The sequence below is a fragment of the Alosa pseudoharengus genome, unplaced genomic scaffold (genome assembly GCF_046254945.1).
Source record: "Alosa pseudoharengus isolate Yale_2024_CS ecotype anadromous, Long Island Sound unplaced genomic scaffold, YU_APseudo_1.1 YU_APseudo_1.1_scf_19, whole genome shotgun sequence".
Taxonomy (NCBI): Eukaryota; Metazoa; Chordata; class Actinopteri; order Clupeiformes; family Clupeidae; genus Alosa; species Alosa pseudoharengus.
Genome location: NW_027468657.1, coordinates 1,218,815 through 1,243,515, shown reverse-complemented (window position 1 = coordinate 1,243,515; position 24,701 = coordinate 1,218,815). Strand labels below are relative to the sequence as shown.

The 24,701-nt window shown below is 45.4% G+C and overlaps 1 protein-coding gene across 1 annotated transcript in view; it reads left to right on the top strand.

Moving 5' to 3' along the window:
* Positions 1 to 23,793, top strand: part of mrvi1 (murine retrovirus integration site 1 homolog) — a 46,345-nt gene extending 22,552 nt beyond the window's left edge. The window contains exons 13-21 of the mRNA XM_076293106.1: positions 475 to 615; positions 1,216 to 1,347; positions 10,264 to 10,417; positions 11,927 to 11,976; positions 17,955 to 18,194; positions 18,705 to 18,766; positions 20,118 to 20,225; positions 20,521 to 20,679; positions 23,113 to 23,793. Coding sequence (XP_076149221.1) covers positions 475 to 615; positions 1,216 to 1,347; positions 10,264 to 10,417; positions 11,927 to 11,976; positions 17,955 to 18,194; positions 18,705 to 18,766; positions 20,118 to 20,225; positions 20,521 to 20,679; positions 23,113 to 23,362 — 1,296 coding nt within the window. The 3' untranslated portion in view covers positions 23,363 to 23,793. The remainder of the gene's footprint in view (positions 1 to 474; positions 616 to 1,215; positions 1,348 to 10,263; positions 10,418 to 11,926; positions 11,977 to 17,954; positions 18,195 to 18,704; positions 18,767 to 20,117; positions 20,226 to 20,520; positions 20,680 to 23,112) is intronic.
* Positions 23,794 to 24,701: the final 908 nt, after the last annotated feature.

Sequence of the window (24,701 nt, the reverse complement as noted above, 5' to 3'; positions counted from 1 at the left end):
GTGTATTTATGCATGTGTACGTGTGTGTGGGTGTATTTATGTGTGTGTGTGTGTTGTGAAACGTATGTGTTCTGAGTGTTTTGTGTAACATATGCGTGTGAGTATATATATATATATGTGTATTTATATGTGTATGTGATTGTGTGCGTATTTGTGTGTGTGTGTGTGTGTGTGGGTGTATTTATGTGTGTGTTTGTGGATTTCTGGCGTGTATGAATTTATGTATGTGTGTTTGTGTGTGTGTGGTTGTACTTTTGTGTGTGTGTTTGTATTTATGTGAGTGTGTGTGTGTGTGTTTGTATTTATGTGTGTGTGTGTGTATTTATGTGTGTGTGTGTGTGTGTGGTTGTATTTATGTGTGTGTGCGTGTGTGTGTGGTTGTATTTATGTGTGTGTGCGTGTGTGTGTGGTTGTATTTATGTGTGTATGTGTGTGTGGTTGTGGTGGTTGTATGTGTGTGTGTGTTTCCCATAGAATGCGTTTGTGCAGTTGTCTCTGGCGTACCGTAATGACGGCTACACGCTGGAGACGCGGCTGAAGCAGGCGGAGAGGGAGCGCAACCTCACCGAGGAGAACACGGAGAAAGAGCTGGAGGAGTTCAAGGGCTCACTCAAGGTGTGTGTGTGTCTGTGTGTGTGTCTGTGTGTGTGTGTGTGCATGTGTGTATGTGTGTGCATGTCTGTGTGTGTGTGTGTGTGCATGTGTGTGTGTGCGTGTCTGTGTGTGTGTGTGTGTGTGTGTGTATGTGTGTGCATGTCTGTGTGTGTGTGTGTGTGCGCGTCTGTGTGTGTGCGTCTGTGTGTCTGTGTGTGTGTGTGTGTGTGTGCGTGTCTGTGTGTTCTCATGTGTGTGTTGTTGATGTTACAGGGTACAGCGTGTCTATGGCAGAGTGTGTGTGTGTGTGTGCGCATGTATGTGTTCTCATGTGTGTGTGTGTACAGGGTACAGCGTGTCTATGGCAGAGTGTGTGTGTGTGTGTACAGGGTACAGTGTGTCTATGGCAGAGTGTGTGTGTGTGTGTTCTCATGTGTGTGTGTGTGTGTGTGTGTTCTCATGTGTGTGTGTGTGTGTGTTCTCATGTGTGTGTGTTCTCATGTGTGTGTGTGTGTGTGTTCTCGTGTGTGTGTGTGTGTTCTCGTGTGTGTGTGTGTGTTCTCATGTGTGTGTGTGTGTGTGTGTTCTCATGTGTGTGTGTTCTCGTGTGTGTGTGTACAGGGTACAGCGTGTCTATGGCAGAGTCTGGAGCAGAGGGAGTCCTACCAGCGCCTCCTAGAGACCATGGCGGTACTGCAGCGCCTGGCTATCCGCCTGTCCAGCCGAGCTGAGATGGTGGGAGCTGTACGCCAGGTGAGTCAGTACGCCAGGTGAGTCAGTACGCCAGGTGAGTCAGGTGAGTCAGTACGCCAGGTGAGTCACTACGCCAGGTGAGTCAGTACGGCAGGTGAGTCAGTACGCCAGGTGAGTCTGTACGGCAGGTGAGTCTGCTAGAGTGTGGGAGCTTGAGATGTTATTGAGGTGAAGTTGAGATGCTACTGAGCTGTATTGAGCTGTAGTTGAGATGCCATTGAGCTGTATTGAGATGCTATTGAGCTGTATTGAGCTGTAGTTGAGATGCTATTGAGCTGTAGTTGAGATGCTATTGAGCTGTATTGAGCTGTAGTTGAGATGCTATTGAGATGCTATTGAGCTGCTATTGAGCTGTAGTTGAGATGCTATTGAGCTGTATTGAGCTGTAGTTGAGATGCTATTGAGCTGCTATTGAGCTGTAGTTGAGATGCTATTGAGCTGTAGTTGAGATGCTACTGAGCTGTAGTTGAGATGCTACTGACCTGTATTGAGCTGTAGTTGAGATGCTATTGAGCTGTATTGAGCTGTAGTTGAGATGCTATTGAGCTGTCGTTGAGATGCTATTGAGCTGTATTGAGATGCTATTGAGCTGTAGTTGAGATGCTACTGAGCTGTATTGAGCTGTAGTTGAGATGCTATTGAGCTGTAGTTGAGATGCTACTGAGCTGTAGTTGAGATGCTACTGAGCTGTATTGAGCTGCTATTGAGCTGTATTGAGATGCTATTGAGCTGTATTGAGCTGTAGTTGAGATGCTACTGAGCTGTATTGAGCTGCTATTGAGCTGTAGTTTAGATGCTACTGAGCTGTATTGAGCTGTAGTTGAGATGCTATTGAGCTGTAGTTGAGATGCTACTGAGCTGTAGTTGAGATGCTACTGAGCTGTAGTTGAGATGTTATTGAGCTGCTATTGAGCTGCTATTGAGCTGTATTGAACTGTAGTTGAGATGCTATTGAGCTGTATTGAGATGCTATTGAGCTGTATTGAGGTGCTATTGAGCTGTATTGAGGTGCTATTGAGCTGTATTGAGATGCTATTGAGCTGTATTGAGATGCTATTGAGATGCTATTGAGATGCTATTGAGCTGTAGTTGAGCTGTAGTTGAGATGCTATTGAGCTGAATTGAGATGCTATTGAGATGCTATTGAGCTGTAGTTGAGCTGTAGTTGAGATGCTATTGAGCTGAATTGAGATGTTATTGAGCTGTAGTTGAGATGCTACTGAGCTGTAGCTGAACACTAGTGCAGTTCTCTAAACACGACTAGTACAGTTCTCTAAACATCACTAGTGCAGTTCTCTAAAGACCACTAGTACAGTTCTCTAAACAGGACTTCTCTAAACACCACTAGTACAGTTCTCTAAACACGACTTCTCTAAACACGACTAGTGCAGTTCTCTAAACACGACTAGTGCAGTTCTCTAGTGCAGTTCTCTAAACACGACTAGTGCAGTTCTCTAGTGCAGTTCTCTAAACACCACTAGTGCAGTTCTCTAGTGCAGTTCTCTAGTGCAGATCTCTAAACACGACTAGTGCAGTTCTCTAAACACCACTAGTGCAGTTCTCTAGTGCAGTTCTCTAAACACCACTAGTACAGTTCTCTAAACACGACTTCTCTAAACACGACTAGTGCAGTTCTCTAAACACGACTAGTGCAGTTCTCTAAACACGACTAGTACAGTTCTCTAGTGCAGTTCTCTAAACACGACTAGTACAGTTCTCTAGTGCAGTTCTCTAAACACGACTAGTGCAGTTCCCTAAACACGACTAGTGCAGTTCTCTAAACACCACTAGTACAGTTCTCTAGTGCAGTTCTCTAGTGCGGTTCTCTAGTGCAGTTCTCTAAACGCCACTAGTACAGTTCTCTAGTGCAGTTCTCTAGTGCAGTTCTCTAAACGCCACTAGTACAGTTCTCTAGTGCAGTTCTCTAAACACCACTAGTACAGTTCTCTAGTGCAGTTCTCTAAACACCACTAGTGCAGTTCTCTAAACACGACTAGTACAGTTCTCTAGTGCAGTTCTCTAAACGCCACTAGTGCGGTTCTCTAGTGCAGTTCTCTAGTGCGGTTCTCTAGTGCAGTTCTCTAAACACGAAGGTAAAATTTTATTGAGTGGATGTTGAGATGTTCTTGAGCTGAAGTTGGATGTTGTTCAGCTGAAGGTGAGACATTGCAGAGGTGTGTGTGAGATGAGGGTTGGTCTGTGATTTGTTGTGTGTGAGATGAGAGTTTGTGATTTGGTGTGTGTGAGATGAGAGTTGGTCTGTGACTTGGTGTGTGTGAGCTGAGAGCTTGTTGGTCTGTGATTTGGTTTGTGTGAGATGAGAGTTGGTCTGTGACTTGGTGTGTGTGAGCTAAGAGCTTGCTGGTCTGTGACTTGGTGTGTGTGAGCTGAGAGCTTGCTGGTCTGTGACTTGTTCTCATGGGGAGACTGATGGCTGACTGTTTGTTTAACAGCCCAATCAAGCTGTGTGCCGGGGGAGTGTTTTTGGGAGATTCAGTGTGTGACAGAGAGTGTGTGTGTGTGTGTGAGAGAGTGTGTGCTTGTGTGTGTTTATGTGTGAGAATGTGTGCTTGTGTGTGTATTTGTGAGAGTGTGTGCTTGTGTGTGTGTGTGTGTGTGTGTGTGTGTGTGTGTGTGTGTGTGTGTTAATGTGTAAGAGAGTGTGCTTCCTCTGCATATTAAGGAGGGGCTGGTATGTCCGCTGTCATGGTGATAAGAGGCTTATGTCTAAACGAGATAGAAAGAGAACGACAGTGTGTTTTTGTGTGTGTGTGTGTGCGTAATGTAGTGCCAACTCCTTGTGCTAATGTCTGATGTTTGTTGATGTTGAGACTACAGTGGCATTTCAGCTGTAATCATGGAGTTCCATCTGTTTACTCCCAAAGGACACTCAGCCTCCAGCAGGATCACCTCTGATCTGTCCCCTGCCCCCCTCAGCAGATCACCTCTGATCTGACCCCTGCCCCCCTCAGTAGATCACCTCTGATCTGACCCCTGCCCCCTCAGCATAATCACCTCTGATCTGCCCCCCCCCCCCCCCCAATGCAGATCACCTCTGATCTGCCCCCTGCCCCCCCCCCCCCCCTCAAATCAAATCTCTCTGTCTGTCTGTCTCTATCTCTCTCCATCTCTCTTTCATTATTTCTGAGACTCCAGTAGGCATATCCCTGCTCATAGCTCTGCTCTTTCTCTTTTTTTATTTATATAGCGCTGACACACTGACGATGGATTAGGCAGAAACGTGTGTGTGGACATGGCAGTAAACAATAAATAAGTAATGAGAAAAAACTTGAGAGTGCGGTTTTTCTACTCTAATTTAGCAGACTGAGCAGGGACACAGAGTGGTAGCACACAGCACAGCTAGCACAGCTAGCACACACCACAGCTAGCACAGGTAGCACACAGCACAGCTAGCACACAGCACAGCTAGCACACAGCACAGCTAGCACAGGTAGCACACAGCACAGCTAGCACAGGTAGCACACAGCACAGCTAGCACAGGTAGCACACAGCACAGCTAGCACAGGTAGCACACAGCACAGGCAGACATCCCAAGTCTCCTGGAAGTTCCGGGAGTCTCCCGCATATTAACAGCGGCTCCCTGACACCCGCAAATTAGATAAAATCTCCCGTAATGTAGAGCGAGCGATAAAGAGCGGGCACGCGAGATAGACTTCAAATCGCGAGCGCATCTGAGTGTAGCGCGCACACGACAGAGAGAGAGAGGGGTGGTGCGTGTGTGCTTGAGCGCATCTTAGTGTAGCGCGCACACGACAGAGAGAGAGAGGGGTGGTGCGTGTGTGCTTGAGCGCATCTGAGTGTAGCGCGCACACGACAGAGAGAGAGAGGGGTGGTGCGTGTGTGCTTGAGCGCATCTGAGTGTAGCGCGCACACGACAGAGAGAGAGAGGGGTGGTGCGTGTGTGCTTGAGCGCATCTGAGTGTAGCGCGCACACGACAGAGAGAGAGAGGGGTGGTGCGTGTGTGCTTGAGCGCATCTGAGTGTAGCGCGCACACGACAGAGAGAGAGAGGGGTGGTGCGTGTGTGCTTGAGCGCATCTTAGTGTAGCGCGCACACGACAGAGAGAGAGAGGGGTGGTGCGTGTGTGCTTGAGCGCATCCAAGACAGAGAGCATCCTGATTGGCCTGTTTTGATAAACCAACCAATCAGTTTTCAGTGATGAAATAATGATAGGCCTAGTCTTTCACGCTGCACTGTTTGTAACAGTGACTTTAGTGAATACATGTTGAGGTGAGTTTAACTATAGTGCCAATTCATGTGCATATTAATAATTATTCTATATTCAGGCCTATACATGGCTAATTGCCAAGGCTACATGAAAAGACCAAAAAAAGGGACCACACTACCAAAATTTACATATTTTATTTTCACAATTTCTATCTTCCTTATTTGGTGTACTGACTAGACATTATTGAACAAACATATTAATCTGTATTTCAGTATCTAAATAGGCTAAAGGGGCGCTTCGTGATACCTCCCTTAAATTACTTTTGGCAGGTTGGTATGTCTGCACAGGTAGCAGGACAGCACAGGTAGCACACAGCACAGGTAGCACACAGCACAGGTAGCACACAGGTAGCACACAGCACAGGTAGCACACAGCACAGCTAGCACACAGCACAGGTAGCACACAGCACAGCTAGCACACAGCACAGGTAGCACACAGCACAGCTAGCACACAGCACAGCTAGCACTAGTGCAGTTCTCTAAACATGACTAGTAAAGTTCTCTAAACACCACTAGTGCAGTTCTCTAAACACCACTAGTACAGTTCTCTAGTACAGTTCTCTAAACACCACTAGTGCAGTCTCTAAACACCACTAGTACAGTTCTCTAAACACCACTAGTACAGTTCTCTAAACACGACTTTTCTGGACACACAGCACAGTTAGCACACAGCACAGCTAGCACAGTTAGCAGCACAGCTAGCACACAGCACAGTTAGCACACAGCACAGCTAGCACACAGCACAGGTAGCACACAGCGCCGTTAGCACACCCAATTCACGCTTGGACTTTTCGATTATGTTTCTAAATGTTGGGACTGATGGACACTGAACTCTGGGGGTTATTTGAACGTTCGTTGTGAAGTGGTTTACTGTAAAAGGAGCGTCGGATATCCCGTCTGTATTTGCACAATTATAGGGCCATGATAATGCATGCGCTAGCCTAGAGTCGAAGACTAAATAAATATGCAGACATGTTATGTGCAATTCAACAACTGCACGCATGACATGTCAGGGCTGCCAACTTTTCAAAAAACCTTGGAGTGAGATTTGGTGGGGCCAACCAAAATTTTGCTGCGGAAATTTTTGTTTGGCTCATTCAGCATTATACAGTAATGTATAATGCTGTAAAAAAAACGTACACCCGTGGTTCTCAGGTGTAGGGACCAGGCATGGACGGATTATGAACTTTCGGGCCACTGGGCCCAGATGTATTACTGGGGGTCCAAACTAACAATTTTAAAAAGTGGGTGGGTGTTTTGTAAGAATTTAAGAAATATTTGAATATTTTAACTTTTAAATGCATCAATCAGGTGCACTTTCAAAATAAATTCAGAGGTCAGACTTGCTTATTTTTATGGAAATATTTGTGCTGTAGCCTAAGCTATTTTGCACTTCAGAATTATAACCATGCACACACAGGTGGAATAGTTATGGTGATATTGCAATAAGTTCACAACCACAAAAACATATGCTACATTTCACAGTTCACAAATGTTCAAAAATGTGTGTACATTTCAGCACTCCATGAAATTATGCAGAAGTGGTCACCTGTGTTATTCAGCTAGTTTATTTAAGATAACATATTGGTCATTGTAATGGCCATAGCCTATAGCCTACATGCTATTCCCTTTTCAGGATGTACCCATATATGCATGATGTGAATGTTTGCATATGGCTTATATCAATATAGCGTTAGCGTATAGCGTCAGCGTTAGTGACATTAAATAAAATAAAAGGGCTCTTTTATTTTTATTTTCACTGTTCAAAAAATGACCATAATAATCTATGATATGACCAAATAGGCTGAGGAAATACATTCAAAAGTGCTTCGGGAAGAAGGTTTTTTTTACATACATTTTAGGCCACAGATATAACTTAGGGGACACAATGAAAATAAATTAACACTCCCGTTAATGGCAACACTACTTTGCATTGATGTGCGACTAGAGTTGACGAACTCTGATGATATGCAAATTCCTTGCTGCAGACATGGCAGAGGACTTTATTTTAATCAACACTTTATTTTTATCAACACCATCAGGCCGTTTTTTTTAAATAAATGTTCCAATCAATGATCTAGGCAGCATATTTTCTTCTCTCTCCTTCATTTTACAGTCTGGTTACTGACTAGAATGGCTCGGGGTCAAAGGTCATACGGAATCGATTAATCTGCACTATTTTTTTTAATCAGTTATTTTTTTCTCAAATTAATTAATCAAAATTAATCAGTTATTTTGACAGCGCTAAGAAATATATAAAATAAATTAATGTTTGGTAGGCAGTACTGTATGTTGCAAATGACTGATTGATATGTCACATTATTGACGGACTGTGCTGAGTGTGAGTCTGTATTTGGGCACAGACAAGCAGCACAGACTATGTGTTGTGGGTGTGACAGGGTGTAACAGTGTTGACGGTCTGTTGCAACTGTGACTGTCCTGTCTGTGAGCTAGAAGTGGAGCAGCACTGTTTGTTTGGGTTGAGTAAGACCAGATGTTACCCATGACAGCACTGATGGTAGTTGAGTCAGCACTGACGTTAGTGATGTTACCCATGACAGCACTGACATTAGTTGAGACAGTACTGACGGTAGTTGAGACAGCACTGACGGTAGTTGAGACAGCACTGACGGTAGTTGAGACAGCACTGATGTTAGTTGAGACAACACTGATGGTACTGACATTAGTTGAGACAGTACTGACGGTAGTTGAGACAGCACTGACGGTAGTTGAGACAGCACTGACTGTAGTTGAGACAGCACTGATGGTACTAATGTTAGTTGAGACAGCACTGACGGTAGTTGAGACAGCACTGATGTTAGTTGAGACAGCACTGACGGTACTGATGTTAGTTGAGACAGCACTGACGGTACTGATGTTAGTTGATACAGCACTGACTGTAGTTGAGACAGCACTGACGGTACTGATGTTAGTTGATACAGCACTGACTGTAGTTGAGACAGCACTGACGGTACTGATGTTAGTTGATACAGCACTGACTGTAGTTGAGACAGCACTGATGGTACTGATGTTAGTTGAGACAGCACTGACGGTAGTTGAGACAGCACTGATGTTAGTTGAGACAGCACTGACGGTACTGATGTTAGTTGAGACAGCACTGACGGTAGTTGAGACAGCACTGACGGTAGTTGAGACAGCACTGATGTTAGTTGAGACAGCACTGACGGTTCTGATGTTAGTTGAGACAGCACTGACGGTACTGATGTTAGTTGATACAGCACTGACTGTAGTTGAGACAGCACTGACGGTACTGATGTTAGTTGATACAGCACTGACTGTAGTTGAGACAGCACTGACGGTACTGATGTTAGTTGATACAGCACTGACTGTAGTTGAGACAGCACTGATGGTACTGATGTTAGTTGAGACAGCACTGACGGTAGTTGAGACAGCACTGATGTTAGTTGAGACAGCACTGACGGTACTGATGTTAGTTGAGACAGCACTGACGGTAGTTGAGACAGCACTGACGGTAGTTGAGACAGCACTGACGGTAGTTGAGACAGCACTGATGTTAGTTGAGACAGCACTGACGGTAATTGAGACAGCACTGACGGTACTGATGTCAGTTGAGACAGCACTGACGGTAGTTGAGACAGCACTGACAGTACTGATGTTACCCATGACTTGTGTGGCAGGAGAAACGCATGAACAAGGCCACAGAGGTGATGATGCAATATGTGGAGAACCTGAAAAGAACCTACGAGAAGGACCACGCGGAACTCATGGAGTTCAAGAAACTATTAGTGATGTTACCCATGACAGCACTGACATTAGTTGAGACAGTACTGACGGTAGTTGAGACAGCACTGATGGTACTGACATTAGTTGAGACAGTACTGACGGTAGTTGAGACAGCACTGACGGTAGTTGAGACAGCACTGACTGTAGTTGAGACAGCACTGATGGTACTAATGTTAGTTGAGACAGCACTGACGGTAGTTGAGACAGCACTGACGGTAGTTGAGACAGCACTGATGTTAGTTGAGACAGCACTGACGGTACTGATGTTAGTTGAGACAGCACTGACGGTACTGATGTTAGTTGATACAGCACTGACTGTAGTTGAGACAGCACTGACGGTACTGATGTTAGTTGATACAGCACTGACTGTAGTTGAGACAGCACTGACGGTACTGATGTTAGTTGATACAGCACTGACTGTAGTTGAGACAGCACTGATGGTACTGATGTTAGTTGATACAGCACTGACTGTAGTTGAGACAGCACTGACGGTACTGATGTTAGTTGATACAGCACTGACTGTAGTTGAGACAGCACTGATGGTACTGATGTTAGTTGAGACAGCACTGACGGTAGTTGAGACAGCACTGACGTTAGTTGAGACAGCACTGATGGTACTGATGTTAGTTGAGACAGCACTGACGGTAGTTGAGACAGCACTGACGTCAGTTGGGACAGCACTGACGGTACTGATGTTAGTTGAGACAGCACTGACGGTAGTTGAGACAGCACTGATGTTAGTTGAGACAGCACTGACGGTAGTTGAGACAGCACTGATGTTAGTTGAGACAGCACTGACGGTAATTGAGACAGCACTGACGGTACTGATGTCAGTTGAGACAGCACTGACGGTAGTTGAGACAGCACTGACAGTACTGATGCTACCCATGACTTGTGTGGCAGGAGAAACGCATGAACAAGGCCACAGAGGTGATGATGCAATATGTGGAGAACCTGAAAAGAACCTACGAGAAGGACCACGCGGAACTCATGGAGTTCAAGAAACTAGCCAATCAAAACTCCAACCGCTGCTATGGAGGTTCCATTGATACAGGAGGTGAGTAAACATTACAGCTGTGGACTAAACATTTGGTGTGTTTCATGTGTGTGTGTGTATGTGTATTAAAGTAAATGAGTTATGAGGACTATGCACACACCTACTCATTGTAAAGCAATATTGAATGATGACATAATAATATGATGACACTAAAAAATATTTTTTAGTGTGATGCAATAATGTGCTGATGATTCTTTTTTGGGGGTCCAACTGGGCCCAGAGCGTTTTTTTCCCATTTTTTCCATAAAAATAAAAATCCCGCTATTAAGAGTAGCCTACAAACAATAGCCATTCTACCACTGACTCGCTACCTCAACCTAATAAAATCATATTTTCCGCGTCAGGCCTGGACGTTACCTTTGATTATATTGTCTGGAAGCACAGCTACACTAATTACTCTTTTAGAGTCAAGCCTTTTTTTTTCATCCTCACTGAAACTGTGGTGATGGTGACAAGGTTTACAGGTTGCTGGCTGCATTAGTAAACAAGCTGGCTGCATTAGTAAACAAGCAAACAAGCTGGCTGCATTAGTAAACATGTTTGGACAAAAGAGCTGCTGGGCCCAGAAACAACATGTGACGAATTGGCAATATCATAACTATAGATATAGCAATGTCATAACTGGATCCATAAGGTCAGATGGCAGTATCATAACTGGATCCATAAGGTCAGCTGATGCTTTTCAGTAAAAGCAGCACTATGCAAGTGTTTTATCTTAAAATAACAGCCAATTTGATGGTAAACAAGCTTATAATAGGGGAATGCTTGACCTAGCATAGCCATGGAACATAGCTTGTAATAGGGGAATGCTTGACCTAGCATAGCCATGGAACATAGCTTGCAATAGGGGAATGCTTGACCTAGCATAGCCATGGAACATAGCTTGTAATAGGGGAATGCTTGACCTAGCATAGCCATGGAACATAGCTTGCAATAGGGGAATGGTTGACCTAGCATAGCCATGGAACATAGCTTGCAATAGGGGAATGGGGGACCCGGAGACATCTCTTGAGAATCGTGAAACATTACCTGGTCAGTACAGTATATAGCTCTATGGAGATAGTCTTGGCCTGTTGCTAGACCTTACCTGGTCAGTATATAGATCTATAGAGACAGTCTTGGCCTGTTGTTAGTGCTTACCTGGTCAGTATATAGCTCTATGGAGATAGTCTTGGTCTGTTGTTAGTGCTTACCTGGTCAGTATATAGCTCTATGGAGATAGTCTTGGCCTGTTAGTCCTCCGGCTCCAAAACAAAAGCACATGCACCATGTACAGGGGGAAGGACTCAAGCAGTGAGAGGTATTTATAACGGCAAGGTCAAACATAAATATTTCGCGACTCTAGAGTTGCCAAAAATACCGAATCTACATTGGATGCCTTGGATGCCTAGGAATGCCTGATGTCTATGAAAAGTCATGATGACTGTGAGGTCAGATCTCATCATTAACTCTCTTTCTCTCTCTCTCTCTCTGTGTGTGTGTATGTGTGTGTATGTGTGTGTGATTCAGATGATGGAATCCCTCGGCCCTCCCGGTCCATGTCCCTCACCATGGGGAAGGTACAGCAGCATCATACACGCAGTCGCATAAACAACACCACGCAACGCGACGCAGTCGCATACACAACACCACGCAACGCGACGCAGTCGCATACACAACACAACACAACGCGACGCAGTGCAGTCGCTTTCACAACACAACACAACACAACGCGACGCAGTGCAGTCGCTTTCACAACACAACGCAACACAACGCGACGCAGCGCGACACGACGCGGCACAGCACAACACAACACAACCACAACGCAGCGCAGTACAACACAGCACAGCACAACACAGCACAACACAACACAGCACAACACAGCACAGCACAGCACAACACAACACAACACAACACAACACAGCACAACACAACACAACACAACACAACACAACACAACACAACACAACACAACACAACACAACACAACACAGCACAGCACAGCACAGCACAGCACAGCGCAGCGCAACGCAACGCAACGCAACGCAACGCAACGCAACGCAGCGCAGCGCAACAACGTACAGAATTACACAGTGAATCACATCAGTGTGTATTAGGTTCATCTTAAAGGAACACACCAACTTTTTGGGAAATAAGCGAATGAGCTTCTTTATAGCTCAGCTAAATATCGTTAGTGGGTTATTCCAGCATATAGCTCCCTTTCAGCTATAGCAGTGGTGACCCCTGACCCCATCAACTGGGCAAAATGGTAATGTTAAAAAAATGGTTGTATTTCCTGTCTCGGTCCACTAGATCAGACGCTATTTTAATTCATATGTTGGCCTGTTTATGACTCCTATGAAGTGCGGCTATTTTGTTTTGAATCAATGATCTTCCTTGTCAAAAAAAAGGTAAGCAAGGAAAGATAGGCAGACAAAAAAACGAATTTCCTCCTGTTCATTGCGCCCCTCCTGACATGTCACGTGCCACCAATTTATTTATTTTTTGTTGTGCTGTTGTGCTGTTACCATGGTTTCTCTTTGGCTGCTGCTATTTTGACCCTTTGGCGCACCTTGTCATCAAGCTGCCACAGACACTTCCTAGTAGGCGTCCTACTTCCGCAGTCATGGAAATAAACAGCAACACAGTTCTGAATGTCGCCTTTTACTTTAAAAAAAAAAAAAACCTCTAGGTTGGCTTAGTGTGACATATGTGATACTCATCCATGCCACTAGGTGGAGTCATGTATTGGTTAATAAGGATATGCTACCTAGCCTAGAAGTAGAGTGATAAGGATAGACCAAAGATTGTTAAGGCGGAGCAAGATACTTCATCAGGAGCCACTTCCGGGAACCCGGATCGCACGAGGGGGGGGGGGGGTCAAAATCCCCCTTTATGCAGAGCAGAGGCAGCGACTGCTCCATTGAAGTCTATGGGCCTAGCTCAGAATTTTACCACATATGCTAAGGTCTTAGTTCTATAGAGTTAGGAATGTGAATTTCGGGCACGTTTTCATGATCCTCAAACCCTTGTGAACATTTCAGGTACATTTTTAGCATTTTTGAGCATTCCAGTCTGGAGAAAATCGACTTTATATCAGGTGTGCGCCGGTTATTTATGCCGCTGCTGTTGGCGGTTTGCAACGTACGCTCATCAATACGTCATCGACACGCCTCTTTATGCAGACAGGATTTGATCCCCATTTCGCGCCCATAGACATGAACTACGACGAAGTATCTTGCTCCGCCTTAACAATCTTTGGATAGACTGTGCAATGCTGAAGTTGGCTGTATGCTGTTAACTCATTGAATGCCAAGCTGTTTTCGGGAGCTTTGTCCTAGAGTGCCAGCAATCTAGACCATTGTTGATGATTTTTGTACAGCCACAGCATATTCTGTGTTATAGCTATAAACACATACAATGGCTCGATTAAAAGGTGAGACTTTAAGCTCTCGGTGGGTGCAAACCGTGTATTTCTACACACCTCTGTTCCTGAGAAATCCCAAGCTGAACAGTGGCTAGTTTTCATCAAAATCGCTGTTTTTTTCTAGAAATGGAGATATAACGTCTTTCATGAAATATGAAGTGTTACCTGTTACTTACTTGTGTAAACTTTCCGGGAAGTGATCAGCGAGACCTGGCGAGACTGCCACCTAGTGATAGACCCACGAAAATGGCCTGGTTTTGACCTGACGTGCATGCGTCACTGATTCGACCCAAAGCGGCAACCGAGTTATGATAAAATGTCCAGATAAAATGTCCAGATTCGTGTGCGGAAATACTCCACGGTAGAAAAAGAAGCTTTGGGGTGTGTGTGGGCAACTGAAAAGTGGAGAACGTACTGATGGGGGAGACATTTCACATTACGTACCGACCACAGTCCTTTGACTACACTGCTTGCATCTAAAGGTCAAGGTAGAGTAGGCATGCGGATGGCCAGGTGGTCGTCTAGACTGCTTTCATTCACATACGACCTCCAGTACAAGCCAGGATGGGAGAACGCAACAGCAGACTGTCTATCCAGGCTTCTACTCCCTCACTCAGAGCCTAGTTTAGAGGAGGACATAGAAGTTGCACTTACCTCTACACTGACAACTGTTACCGATGCTGAGTTTAAGGCTGCATGCACCTCATGTCCTGTTCAAACAGAGTCGCGTGGACTTCTTACCTCAACATGGCCTGCTTCAGCAAAACACCTCACTCCAGCCCTGCAGCCATTCTTCAAACTTCGATACGAACTCTCCCTACAGGGTGATTGTGTGGTACGTGGCCCACACAGACTCGTGGTGCCAGACAGTCTTCAGTCGAAATTCATCTCCCTGCCCCACGACACACACCAAGGCATAGTGAGGACAAAGCAAAGACTCAGAGAAGCATACTGGTGGCCTGGCATGGATGCTCAGGTAGAGACTGCTATCAAATCCTGCATCACGTTCCAGTCCCATGACAGGTCAGCGGTCACTCACACTCCTCTACTACAGCCTGTGCCATATCCTGATGGTGCCTGGGAGAAGGTGGCAATAGACATAGTGGGGCCTTTTGAAAGAGCACCCATAGATTGTCGCTTTGCAGTTACACTGATCGATTACCACAGCAAGTGGCCTGAAGTGGCTTTTCTTTCCCATGCCACCTCTCAGACTGTCATCCAGTTCTTGTCATCTGTTTTCAGCAGGGAAGGCGACCCCAAAGAGCTGATTTCGGATAATGGATCTCAATTTGTGTCACTGGAGTTCGAGACGTTCCTCCAGGACAGGGGGATTGTACACAGGAAATCATCGGTCTACTATCCTAGAGCAAACGGTGAGATTGAACGCTTCAATCGAAGCCTGAAAGACACCCTGCAGACTGCGCTGCTCGAAGGACAACCATGGAAAGAGTTCACACGTGAGTTCCTCCATGTTTATAGAGCTACGCCGCACTCCACCACCCAGTGCTCACCTGCGGAACTGTTGCATGGTCGACCCATGCGCACCAGACTTCATGTGACGGGCCGTCCACTTCCATCTCTACAGCAAGTTGCATCCAGGGTGGGAGAAAACCAGAGGAAAAGCAAAGCTTACACTGATCACAAACGAGGGGCCAAAGGCGTGTCCTTCCAGTGTGGCTCATATGTCCGGGTGAGAAAACCTGGCATTCTTCCTAAGACACACTGCAAGTTCTCAAAGCCACTTAGAGTGGTGGAAAAGAGGGGACAGTACACTTACCTACTCTCTGATGGACGCTGTTGGAATGCTTCGTACCTTGCACCGGTTTCTCTTCAAATGGAAGAATGTGAGGGCGGGCTGTTACCTCTGAACTTTGAACACACTCCAGCTACACCACAACCTGATGTAGCTACACCGCCTGCCAGACCGGTCAGGTGCAGAAGAGCTCCAGAGTGGACTAAGGATTTTGTGCTGAGTCCATAAAAATGAATTACTAGTAGAGTAAGGGATAAATCATACAAAGGTTCAAGTCATTCTTCATTTTGACTGTAAGGGTTTTACATGATCAGTTCACATTTAAAAAAAATAAATAAATAATAAGAATCTCCGGAGCTGGAAACATTTAAATGAGTTTATTGCTCCTCATATCTTTAAATACAAGTGTTGGTAAATATTATATACTTAATGGGTTGATATACTGTATGGTTCCAAGGTGAATAGACCTACACTGTTAAATACTATTGATGTACTATGTGTTCTCTTATTAAGGGGGATATGTGACATATGTGATACTCATCCATGCCACTAGGTGGAGTCATGTATTGGTTAATAAGGATATGCTACCTAGCCTAGAAGTAGAGTGATAAGGATAGACTGTGCAATGCTGAAGTTGGCTGTATGCTGTTAACGCTAGTTTGGAATAAAGCAAATAAAGCAAGTAAGTTGTGTTACTCTACTACACAACACTTAGCCAATGTGGAATTAAAATATCACAAAGCACTTCAAGTTTATGCTATCATCTACAAGCGAGGCATTGTGTATACTCCCACACTCTTACATGTACAAGTTAAGTTCATCAAGTAGCTTTCTTTGCATTAACCCATTTACTCCTAAAATGCCTGCTAAAAACGCCTATAGAATCCTATGGCATTCTAGACTAAATAACCTTATTTCCTGAGGGTTTTATGAAAACATACTAAAAATTGTCAACGTCTACCAAAATGTAATATCTAAGCCTCTGTAGCACCTAGAAACATGAAATAAAAAGCATGCTGCGCTACGCAGCATCCAGCGGGAGGGTCAATGTTGCGTCATGCAGCATCCAGCGCGAATGGGTTAATTTGATTCCAAATGAAGATACATTGGTAATAATTGCTTTACATTGCTAATATGGACTTAAAAACAATTCTAAAATGCAAAATAATAGAATTTTAATCGTACAATATAACACGTTTACCGTGACACCAAGACATACAAGACAGACAACACAGCAAATTGAAAATAAATAAATAAAATAATAATAATCATGTTAAAATTAGTCCAATTTCCAACCGGCTGAAAAAGTCCAAGGGCAATGCTGACCCGCGTGAAACTGCCAATGCAAGACCAACAAAGTTCTTTCACTGACCAACTCAGAGAATTTACTGGCATTCTGGAGAGCAGAGCACCGGAAGAACAACAGTCTGAAGTCATGATGGCCGATCTTCCTGCTGATCAGCAGCTCGGTGGCTTTAGCAAGGACCGTTTGTTGCACCCAGCGTCAGAGGCTAGCAGTGCTATACGTTAAAGTTATGACAGCTCGCAGGTCAGCCGCAGCTCGGTGGTCGTGGCAGCTGCAGATCTCTCGCAGAGTAGGCCCATTGCCCTGAGCAATCTTTCCGTCCAGACGAGTCCAGACAGAGGATGTGCAGCGTCAGATGGAAGAGGGACGGCTAGTCAAGGCAGCTCATCAGCCCAGTAGAATAGAAACTAACGTTACTGTTAGTTATCAGCCAGAAAAAAGGACCAAGAATAACACAAAACTATCGAAAATAACGTAAATAAAAGGTGAAAACATTTAACTTGACAAATAAATACATAAAATTACGAACATTACATAAAAACAAACAAAAACATGATGCCAGACGGAGCATTGTGTCTCGCCAGCGTCCCCGTAACCTAGCAACCTAGCAAGATGTGTGAGTTGTGTAGTGTGTTAGCTGTGTGTGTGTGTGTGTGTGTGAAGTGTATGTGTGTGAGTGCTGTGTGGTGTGAGTTGTGTAGTGTGTTAGCTGTGTGTGTGCGTGTGTGTGTGTGATGTGTGTGTGTGTGTGTGTGTGTGTTTGTGAGTTGTGTAGTGTGTTTGCTGTGTGTGATGTGTGTGTGTGTGTGTGTGTGTGTGTGTGTGTGTGTGTGTGTGGTGTGTGTGTGTAGTGTGTTAGCTGTGTGTGTGTGTGTGTGTGTGTGTGAGTGCTGTGTGGTGTAAGTTGTGTAGTGTGTTAGCTGTGTGTGTGTGTGTGTGTGTGTGAGTGCTGTGTGATGTGTGTGTGTGTGTGTGAGTGCTGTGTGGTGTGTGTGATGTGTGTGTGAGTGCTGTGTGGTGTGAGTTGTGTGGCATGTGAAGTGTGTAAAAAGTGTGTTTAAATCCTCCACAGGCAATGCCACGCAGAAGAGTCAGTGTTGCTGTGGTTCCTAAATTTAACCTCCTTAACATCCCGGGCCAGACACCTGTCCAAGCACCTGGGCAGAGTCCAGGCCAGTTACCTGTCCAAACACCTGGGCAGAGTCCAGGCCAGTTACCTGTCCAGGCACCTGTTCAGCTACTTGTGCAGACGCCCGGCACCAGCTGCGGACCCACTTTGGTACAGGGTCCTAGCCCTGCACTCCCAGTCCTGGTGAGTGTGTGTTTGTTTGTGTGTGTGTCCTGGTCGGTGTGTGTGTGTCTTGGTGGTGGTGGTGGTGGTGGGGGTTCCTGGCGAGTGTGTGTGTGTGTGTGTGTGTCTTGGTTAGTGTGTGTATTTGTGTGTCCTGGTGTGTGTGTGTGTGTGTGTGTGTGTGTTAAGTGTGGATATGGAGTGTGTGTTAAGTGTGGATATGGAGTGTGTGTGTGTTAAGTGTGTAAGTGTGGATATGGAGTATGTGTGTGTTAAGTGAGAATATGGAGTGTGTGTGTGTGTTAAGTGTGGATATGGAGTGTGTGTGTTAAGTGTGGATATGGAGTGTGTGTGTGTTAAGTGTGGATACTGAATGTGTAAGTGGGTAAGTATGCAGACTGATTATGTGTGTGCGAGTGTGGATATGGAGTATGTGTGTGTTAAGTGTGTAAGTGTGGATATGGAGTGTGTGTAAGTGTGGATACTGCACGTGTAAGTATGCAGACTGACTGTTGATTCTCCTAACTCTAGTGTGAAGCCACAGTGAAGACTGCTCCTTCCAGTGATGCAACACTACACACTGCACCAGAGAGGTAACACACACATACACACACACTTATGCACACACACACACACACACACATACACTCTCACACACACACACACACACACACATACACTCTCACACACACACACACACACACACACATACACTCTCTCACACACACTCCCACACACACACACACACACACACACACGTGTGTAAATGAAGGATGTGTGTGTGTATGGGAGTGTTGTGTATGAATGAATAGTAATGGTAAAGGTCCATCTCCAGCACGCCATGTTTACTTTACTTACAGGAAGTTCATGTCACTATCAGCAGGAAGGCTGCAGATAGTGGAGCTGTGTGTGTGTGTGTGTGTATGTGTGTGTGTGTGTGTGTAGGTCTGTCTGTCTGTATCTCAGTGTTGGAAGCTGCAGCAGGTTTTTAATCTTTAGATCAGGATCCACTGACGTGTGCTACTGAGTGAGAGGTGGAACTTTCCCATAGGTGTGACTTTTCCTGGTGCTGAGCACAATATTTACTTTCGCTTAATCATCTCCGATATTTGCTTAAGTACTTGTGTTCATGTTCATGTGTGTGTGTGTGTGTGTGTGTGTGTGTTCATGTGCGTGTATGTGTGTATGTTGGTGTGTTTGTGTGTGTGGGTGTGTATGTTGGCTGAGTGTGAAGCTCAAGGTCGTTTTTAAGGGCTCCATTGTGTTTGCACTCTGGTGCGTCTGAGGAGCGCATGGCTCCTAGCATGACGATTCTCTTTGAACTTTAATAGCTTTCCATCAAAATAACTGCAGCTGGACGACGGCTACTCCTCACGCTAGGAGCCGAGGGCAGGGACTGCTCTCCTCTTCACATACAGCTACAGAAGTTTGCACACATTAGCCAACGAAGCTAACATGCAGCTAAAGCTACAGAAGTTTGCACACATTAGCCAACGAAGCTAACACGCAGCTAACACAGAACACACTCAAAACTAGCGCAAAGCTACTGCACATCCGCCAGCCTGAGCCATGCTGATGCTAAAGCTAAACACTCGTTAGCTTTCCTGCTTACCCTTCCAGCTGTGGTTTGTGCAGGGGAGCTCTCTTTAGCTAGCTCCAGTGGGTAACAGAGTGAATACGACAACTTTGAGCTAACGCTAACCATAGCATCTGTTCTGTGGCTGGAGTGGGAAACAGAGCTCTGAGCTAACGCAAACTCTACAGTGGGAAACAGAGTGAATGTGACTCCACAGCTCTGAGCTAATGATGATGCTAATGCTAGTGTCTGTTTTGTGACTCCACAGCTCTGAGCTAATGATGATGCTAATGCTAGTGTCTGTTTTGTGACTCCACAGCTCTGAGCTAATGCTGATTCTAATGCTAGTGTCTGTTTTGTGGCTGCAGTGGGAAACAGAGTGAATGTGACTCCGCAGCTCCTGCCAAGAGTCTCAGTGTGGAGCAGATCCGCTCTGAGCTGAAGGCCAAGATAGAGGAGGAGGCTTACAAAAAAGGGTATGTCTCAACACACTCTTTCCCCCCTCTCTCTCTCACACACACACACACTCACTTGAGGCCCATAGTGTGTGATGTACAGTACAGAATGTGATGTGATGTCTCTCTGTGTGCCTGTGTGCGTGTGTGTGTGTGTGTGCGTGTGTGTGTGAGTGTGACTGTGCGTGTGTGTGTGTGTGCGTGTGTGTGTGTGTGTGTGTGCATGTGCGTGTGTGTGTGCGTGTGTGTGTGTGCGTGTGCGCGCATGTGTGTGTGCGGGTGCGCGCGTGTGTGTGTGTGTGTGCGTGTGCACCAGGTATGAGGAGGGTCTGAAGAGGCTGAAAGAGTTGAAGGAGGAGAAGAAGACGGACGACTCTACTAAGGAGAAGAAGGAGGAAGAGGAGGAGGAAGAGGAGCGTGAGGAGGTGCCAGGAGAGAGGGATGAAGAGGCGCACAGAGAGAAGAGAAGCAACAGGTGAGCTCATACACACACACACACATATTCAGAGCTCTTCAACCGCCAGACACACACACACTCTCACACACACACACACACACATTCAGAGATCTTCCCCCGCCAAACACACACACTCTCACACACACACACACACACACCAGGGTTTCCGTTGTCCGGTAATTACCGGACATTGGCCGAAAAAAAAATGAAATGTCCGAAAAAATTAAATCTCTCCGGTCAAATTGTCCGATTGAAATTGGCTAATAATCCCGTCCCCTAACGCAATCTGAATTTGAGAATAAGACATAAAACGTAAGCCTATATTATACGTCCTCTGGCTATGTTTTTAAATGGACAGGCTCTACCGTTTGAAAAGTAAGCTATTAAACAACACGCATAGCCTATGCTGCATTTCAAATAGGAAGCGCACGCTTAGAAACGTCCATGTTAAACAACGAACAGTGAGGCGGTTCAAACATGGCCAGGCCCAGGCAGACTAGCCTTAAAAGTTTTTTCAGAGGCCAGACGCGATGGATGATGATAAATTGGTAACGTCTAAAGCCTCAGATGTCCGGTCAACTCCAACACCACCAGATAAAAAGCAGAAGTGTCGGGCGTATCTGTCGGAATCAGTGACATTGGAAGTGGAGTTGCGGGGATGCGGCCGCTCCAAGACACTGTCATTCTCCGTGTACACTGTCACTGGACATGCAAAGTGTTCTTTGCCCAAAGCATACAGTAGGCCTATGCGTTCTCTGTCTATGATCTAGGGCCTCCTCGACGAGGAGATTAGGCTACTGGTCCGCGAATAATTTCTGCCACAATTAAATGGTATCATTGAACCGCGGCCGAAAAAAAAATAAACTAAACAATTCCCAGAATAGGAAACATTTCCTAATTTATTGTTATCAAATAGAGGCATAGCATTAGGGGGTAGTGGTGTGAGCTCTCATTCTTGTATGTGCGCATCTGTGTAAGTTACTGTAAACAGTCACCACTGGAGATAACGTAGCAGCAACAAACAACTTTTTAAAACAACGAACGAAGCGGACTCTTGCTGTCCATGAAAATATACTGGCTAGATCTTGTTCGGTAGGTTTATGTTAGGCTAATGAACATGTTGCATTCTATACAGCTTGATCAATTTTCCCTTAATTTGACTAATTAAGAAGCGATAATATATTTGACCGGCATATCATCAAAATGTCCGGAAAACGAAACCTCTGCCGGTCACTTTGACCGGCACCATTTTTTTCTAGCGGAAACTCTGACACACACACATTAGATATGTCTCATTTGAGGTGCTTTCAGTGTAGACTGCATTCATCATGCAGATATCAAGTGCTAACCTCTTTCCCTTATGGGGCATGTTCAAGCTCACTGTGTTTTGCACGTTGTCTGGACACGGTGTGTGTGTCACTATGAGGGCTGTGTTCCCTCTGCTTGGTGTGTGTGTCAAACATGTTCTCCTATCAGCACAAATGGGTATTTAAAACCTGCTCTATTAAAAAGGTGTTAAAATGGATCCTACTAAATTAATGCAGAAATGCAACGAAAAAATATAAAAAATAGTCAAACCAACCCATTACACCAATTTCATCAGGCTCCGAAAAAGTTACTGACGACGGCAGCGCCATCTCATCTAACAACACACACACACACACCCAGCGCCATCTCATCTAACAACACACACACCCACCCAGTGCCATCTCATCTAACAACACACACACCCACCCAGTGCCATCTCATCTAACGACATACACACCCACCCAGTGCCATCTCATCTAACGACACACACACACCCCCAGTGCCATCTCATCTAACAACACACACACCCAGTGCCATCTCATCTAACGACACACACACCCAGTGCCATCTCATCTAACAACACACACACCCAGTGCCATCTCATCTAACAACACACACACCCAGTGCCATCTCATCTAACAACACACACACCCAGTGCCATCTCATCTAACAACACACACACACACACCCAGTGCCATCTCATCTAACAACACACACACCCAGTGCCATCTCATCTAACAACACACACACCCAGTGCCATCTCATCTAACAACACACACACACACACCCAGTGCCATCTCATCTAACAACACACACACCCAGTGCCATCTCATCTAACAACACACACACCCAGTGCCATCTCATCTAACGACACACACACCCAGTGCCATCTCATCTAACAACACACATACCCAGTGCCATCTCATCTAACGACCTGTTTTTTGTCCGGGTTTTTTGGTTTGCTGACCTTCGTAGACTCTGGCGTAGACCAGTTCATACACCCACCCACACACACCCTGTGATGGACCAGTGATATCAGACTTTTCCCTCCTCCTCATCTTCATAACCCCCCCCCCACACACACACACACACATACACACACACTTCCTCCTCCTCATCTTCCTCCTCTTGTGTTCTCCACAGTCGGCTCTGGGACCTCTTGAGCGTTGTGGAGCGTTCCTGTCCTAAGGTTCTGTGGCGGAACCGTGTCATGTGGGTGGTGCTGACGTCCCTCCTGGTTCTTTTGTTCCTCTTCAACCTCCTGGGGTTCCTTAGCAACAGCTCTGTCGCCCTCGGCGACGCCTCATCAGAGACAGCAGACGCCCCGCCCACCCAGAACAAACTGTTCGGACTCAACGTGGGCTCAAAGGCCAAACAAGCTGCCCAAGAATAACACACACATGCACGCGTGCACACACACTCCTGCCTTCTAAAGACTACCCCTACCTACTTGAATTCTGAGCACACACACACACATGTAGATGAAGCCAGAGATGTTTACCTGCTCTTGTCCACTCTGTTAGTGCTGATGACTCTGATCTGGTGCCTCAGGTAGTGGGGTGGAGTTTGATTGTGAGATATTTAAGTTCAAGTTTGAGGTTTTTATGATACTAGATGTTCTTTTTCTCTCTTGCTCCTCTGTTGATGTGTATTTAAGTGCTGGTGTGTAGAGGATGTGAGTGTTGTGTGGGACATGATGTCTCTGCTGCCCCCTAGAGGCACTGTGCTTGTTTGCGACTGATCACCCTTCACTGTGTGCATCACCTGTGTGTCTGCGGTGCCTACACCCCACTGAACCAGACCAATAAAGTTCATCCACCACCACTCAAATCTCCTGTGCTCACACACACACTCACACACACACACACACACTCACACACACACACTCACACACTCACACACACACACACACACTCACACACACACACACACACACTCTCACAGAAAAACAACATTGAGACACAGAGTAGACCCAGTAGCTCCGTGTATCATCCATTCATTTGATATTCAATTGAGAATCCAAAATGAAACAATTCATTATTTGTTTATGAATGTGATACAAACAAACAAATAACACTTTGTTTTTCAGACTTTTGATTTTATGGTCAGATCAAAAGTAGAACATTTAAAAAACAGGCTCAGGGCCAAAACTGATTTTGATGTTTATTTTTTCCGATTGATTCCGATTTTTTCCAGTTGCTGCTTCTGTTTTGCAGTTAAATCAGACTACCAGTCCGATTATAACTTTATCATACTTAACCTAAAGACAATGGCTAGCCTATTTAAATGTCCACTCTGACAGAGCGACATAATCTCTTTTTTTTCCTCAGCCGACAGGCCTACTGCAGCTGGCTGCCTTCCAATGATGTTGTCGAGAACAAAGCTGAGCTGTTAGATCTGTAGAACATCTACTTCCGTGCAATAACATGGGCTGATACTACATAGGCCAGTTATTACTTCTATAATCATGGGGCAATGCTTTGGGCGAACACAATGTTCATTAATGAAACAGGCATGAGAAGGGAGATGACTTTATGACGATTCAATAACGAAACCGAGTTTGCCATCGTTGCGCAAGTCGCCCAATTTCTCACTAGTTGTTAGACAAATATGTTCTGTCTGTAGGAATGGCCAAAATGAGTCGCTAGCAACAAAGTCACTATATTGGCAACAAGAGCACTGACAGCTCTAAAAGGCAAAGAAAGTGACTTCGGATTGACTTCCATAAATCG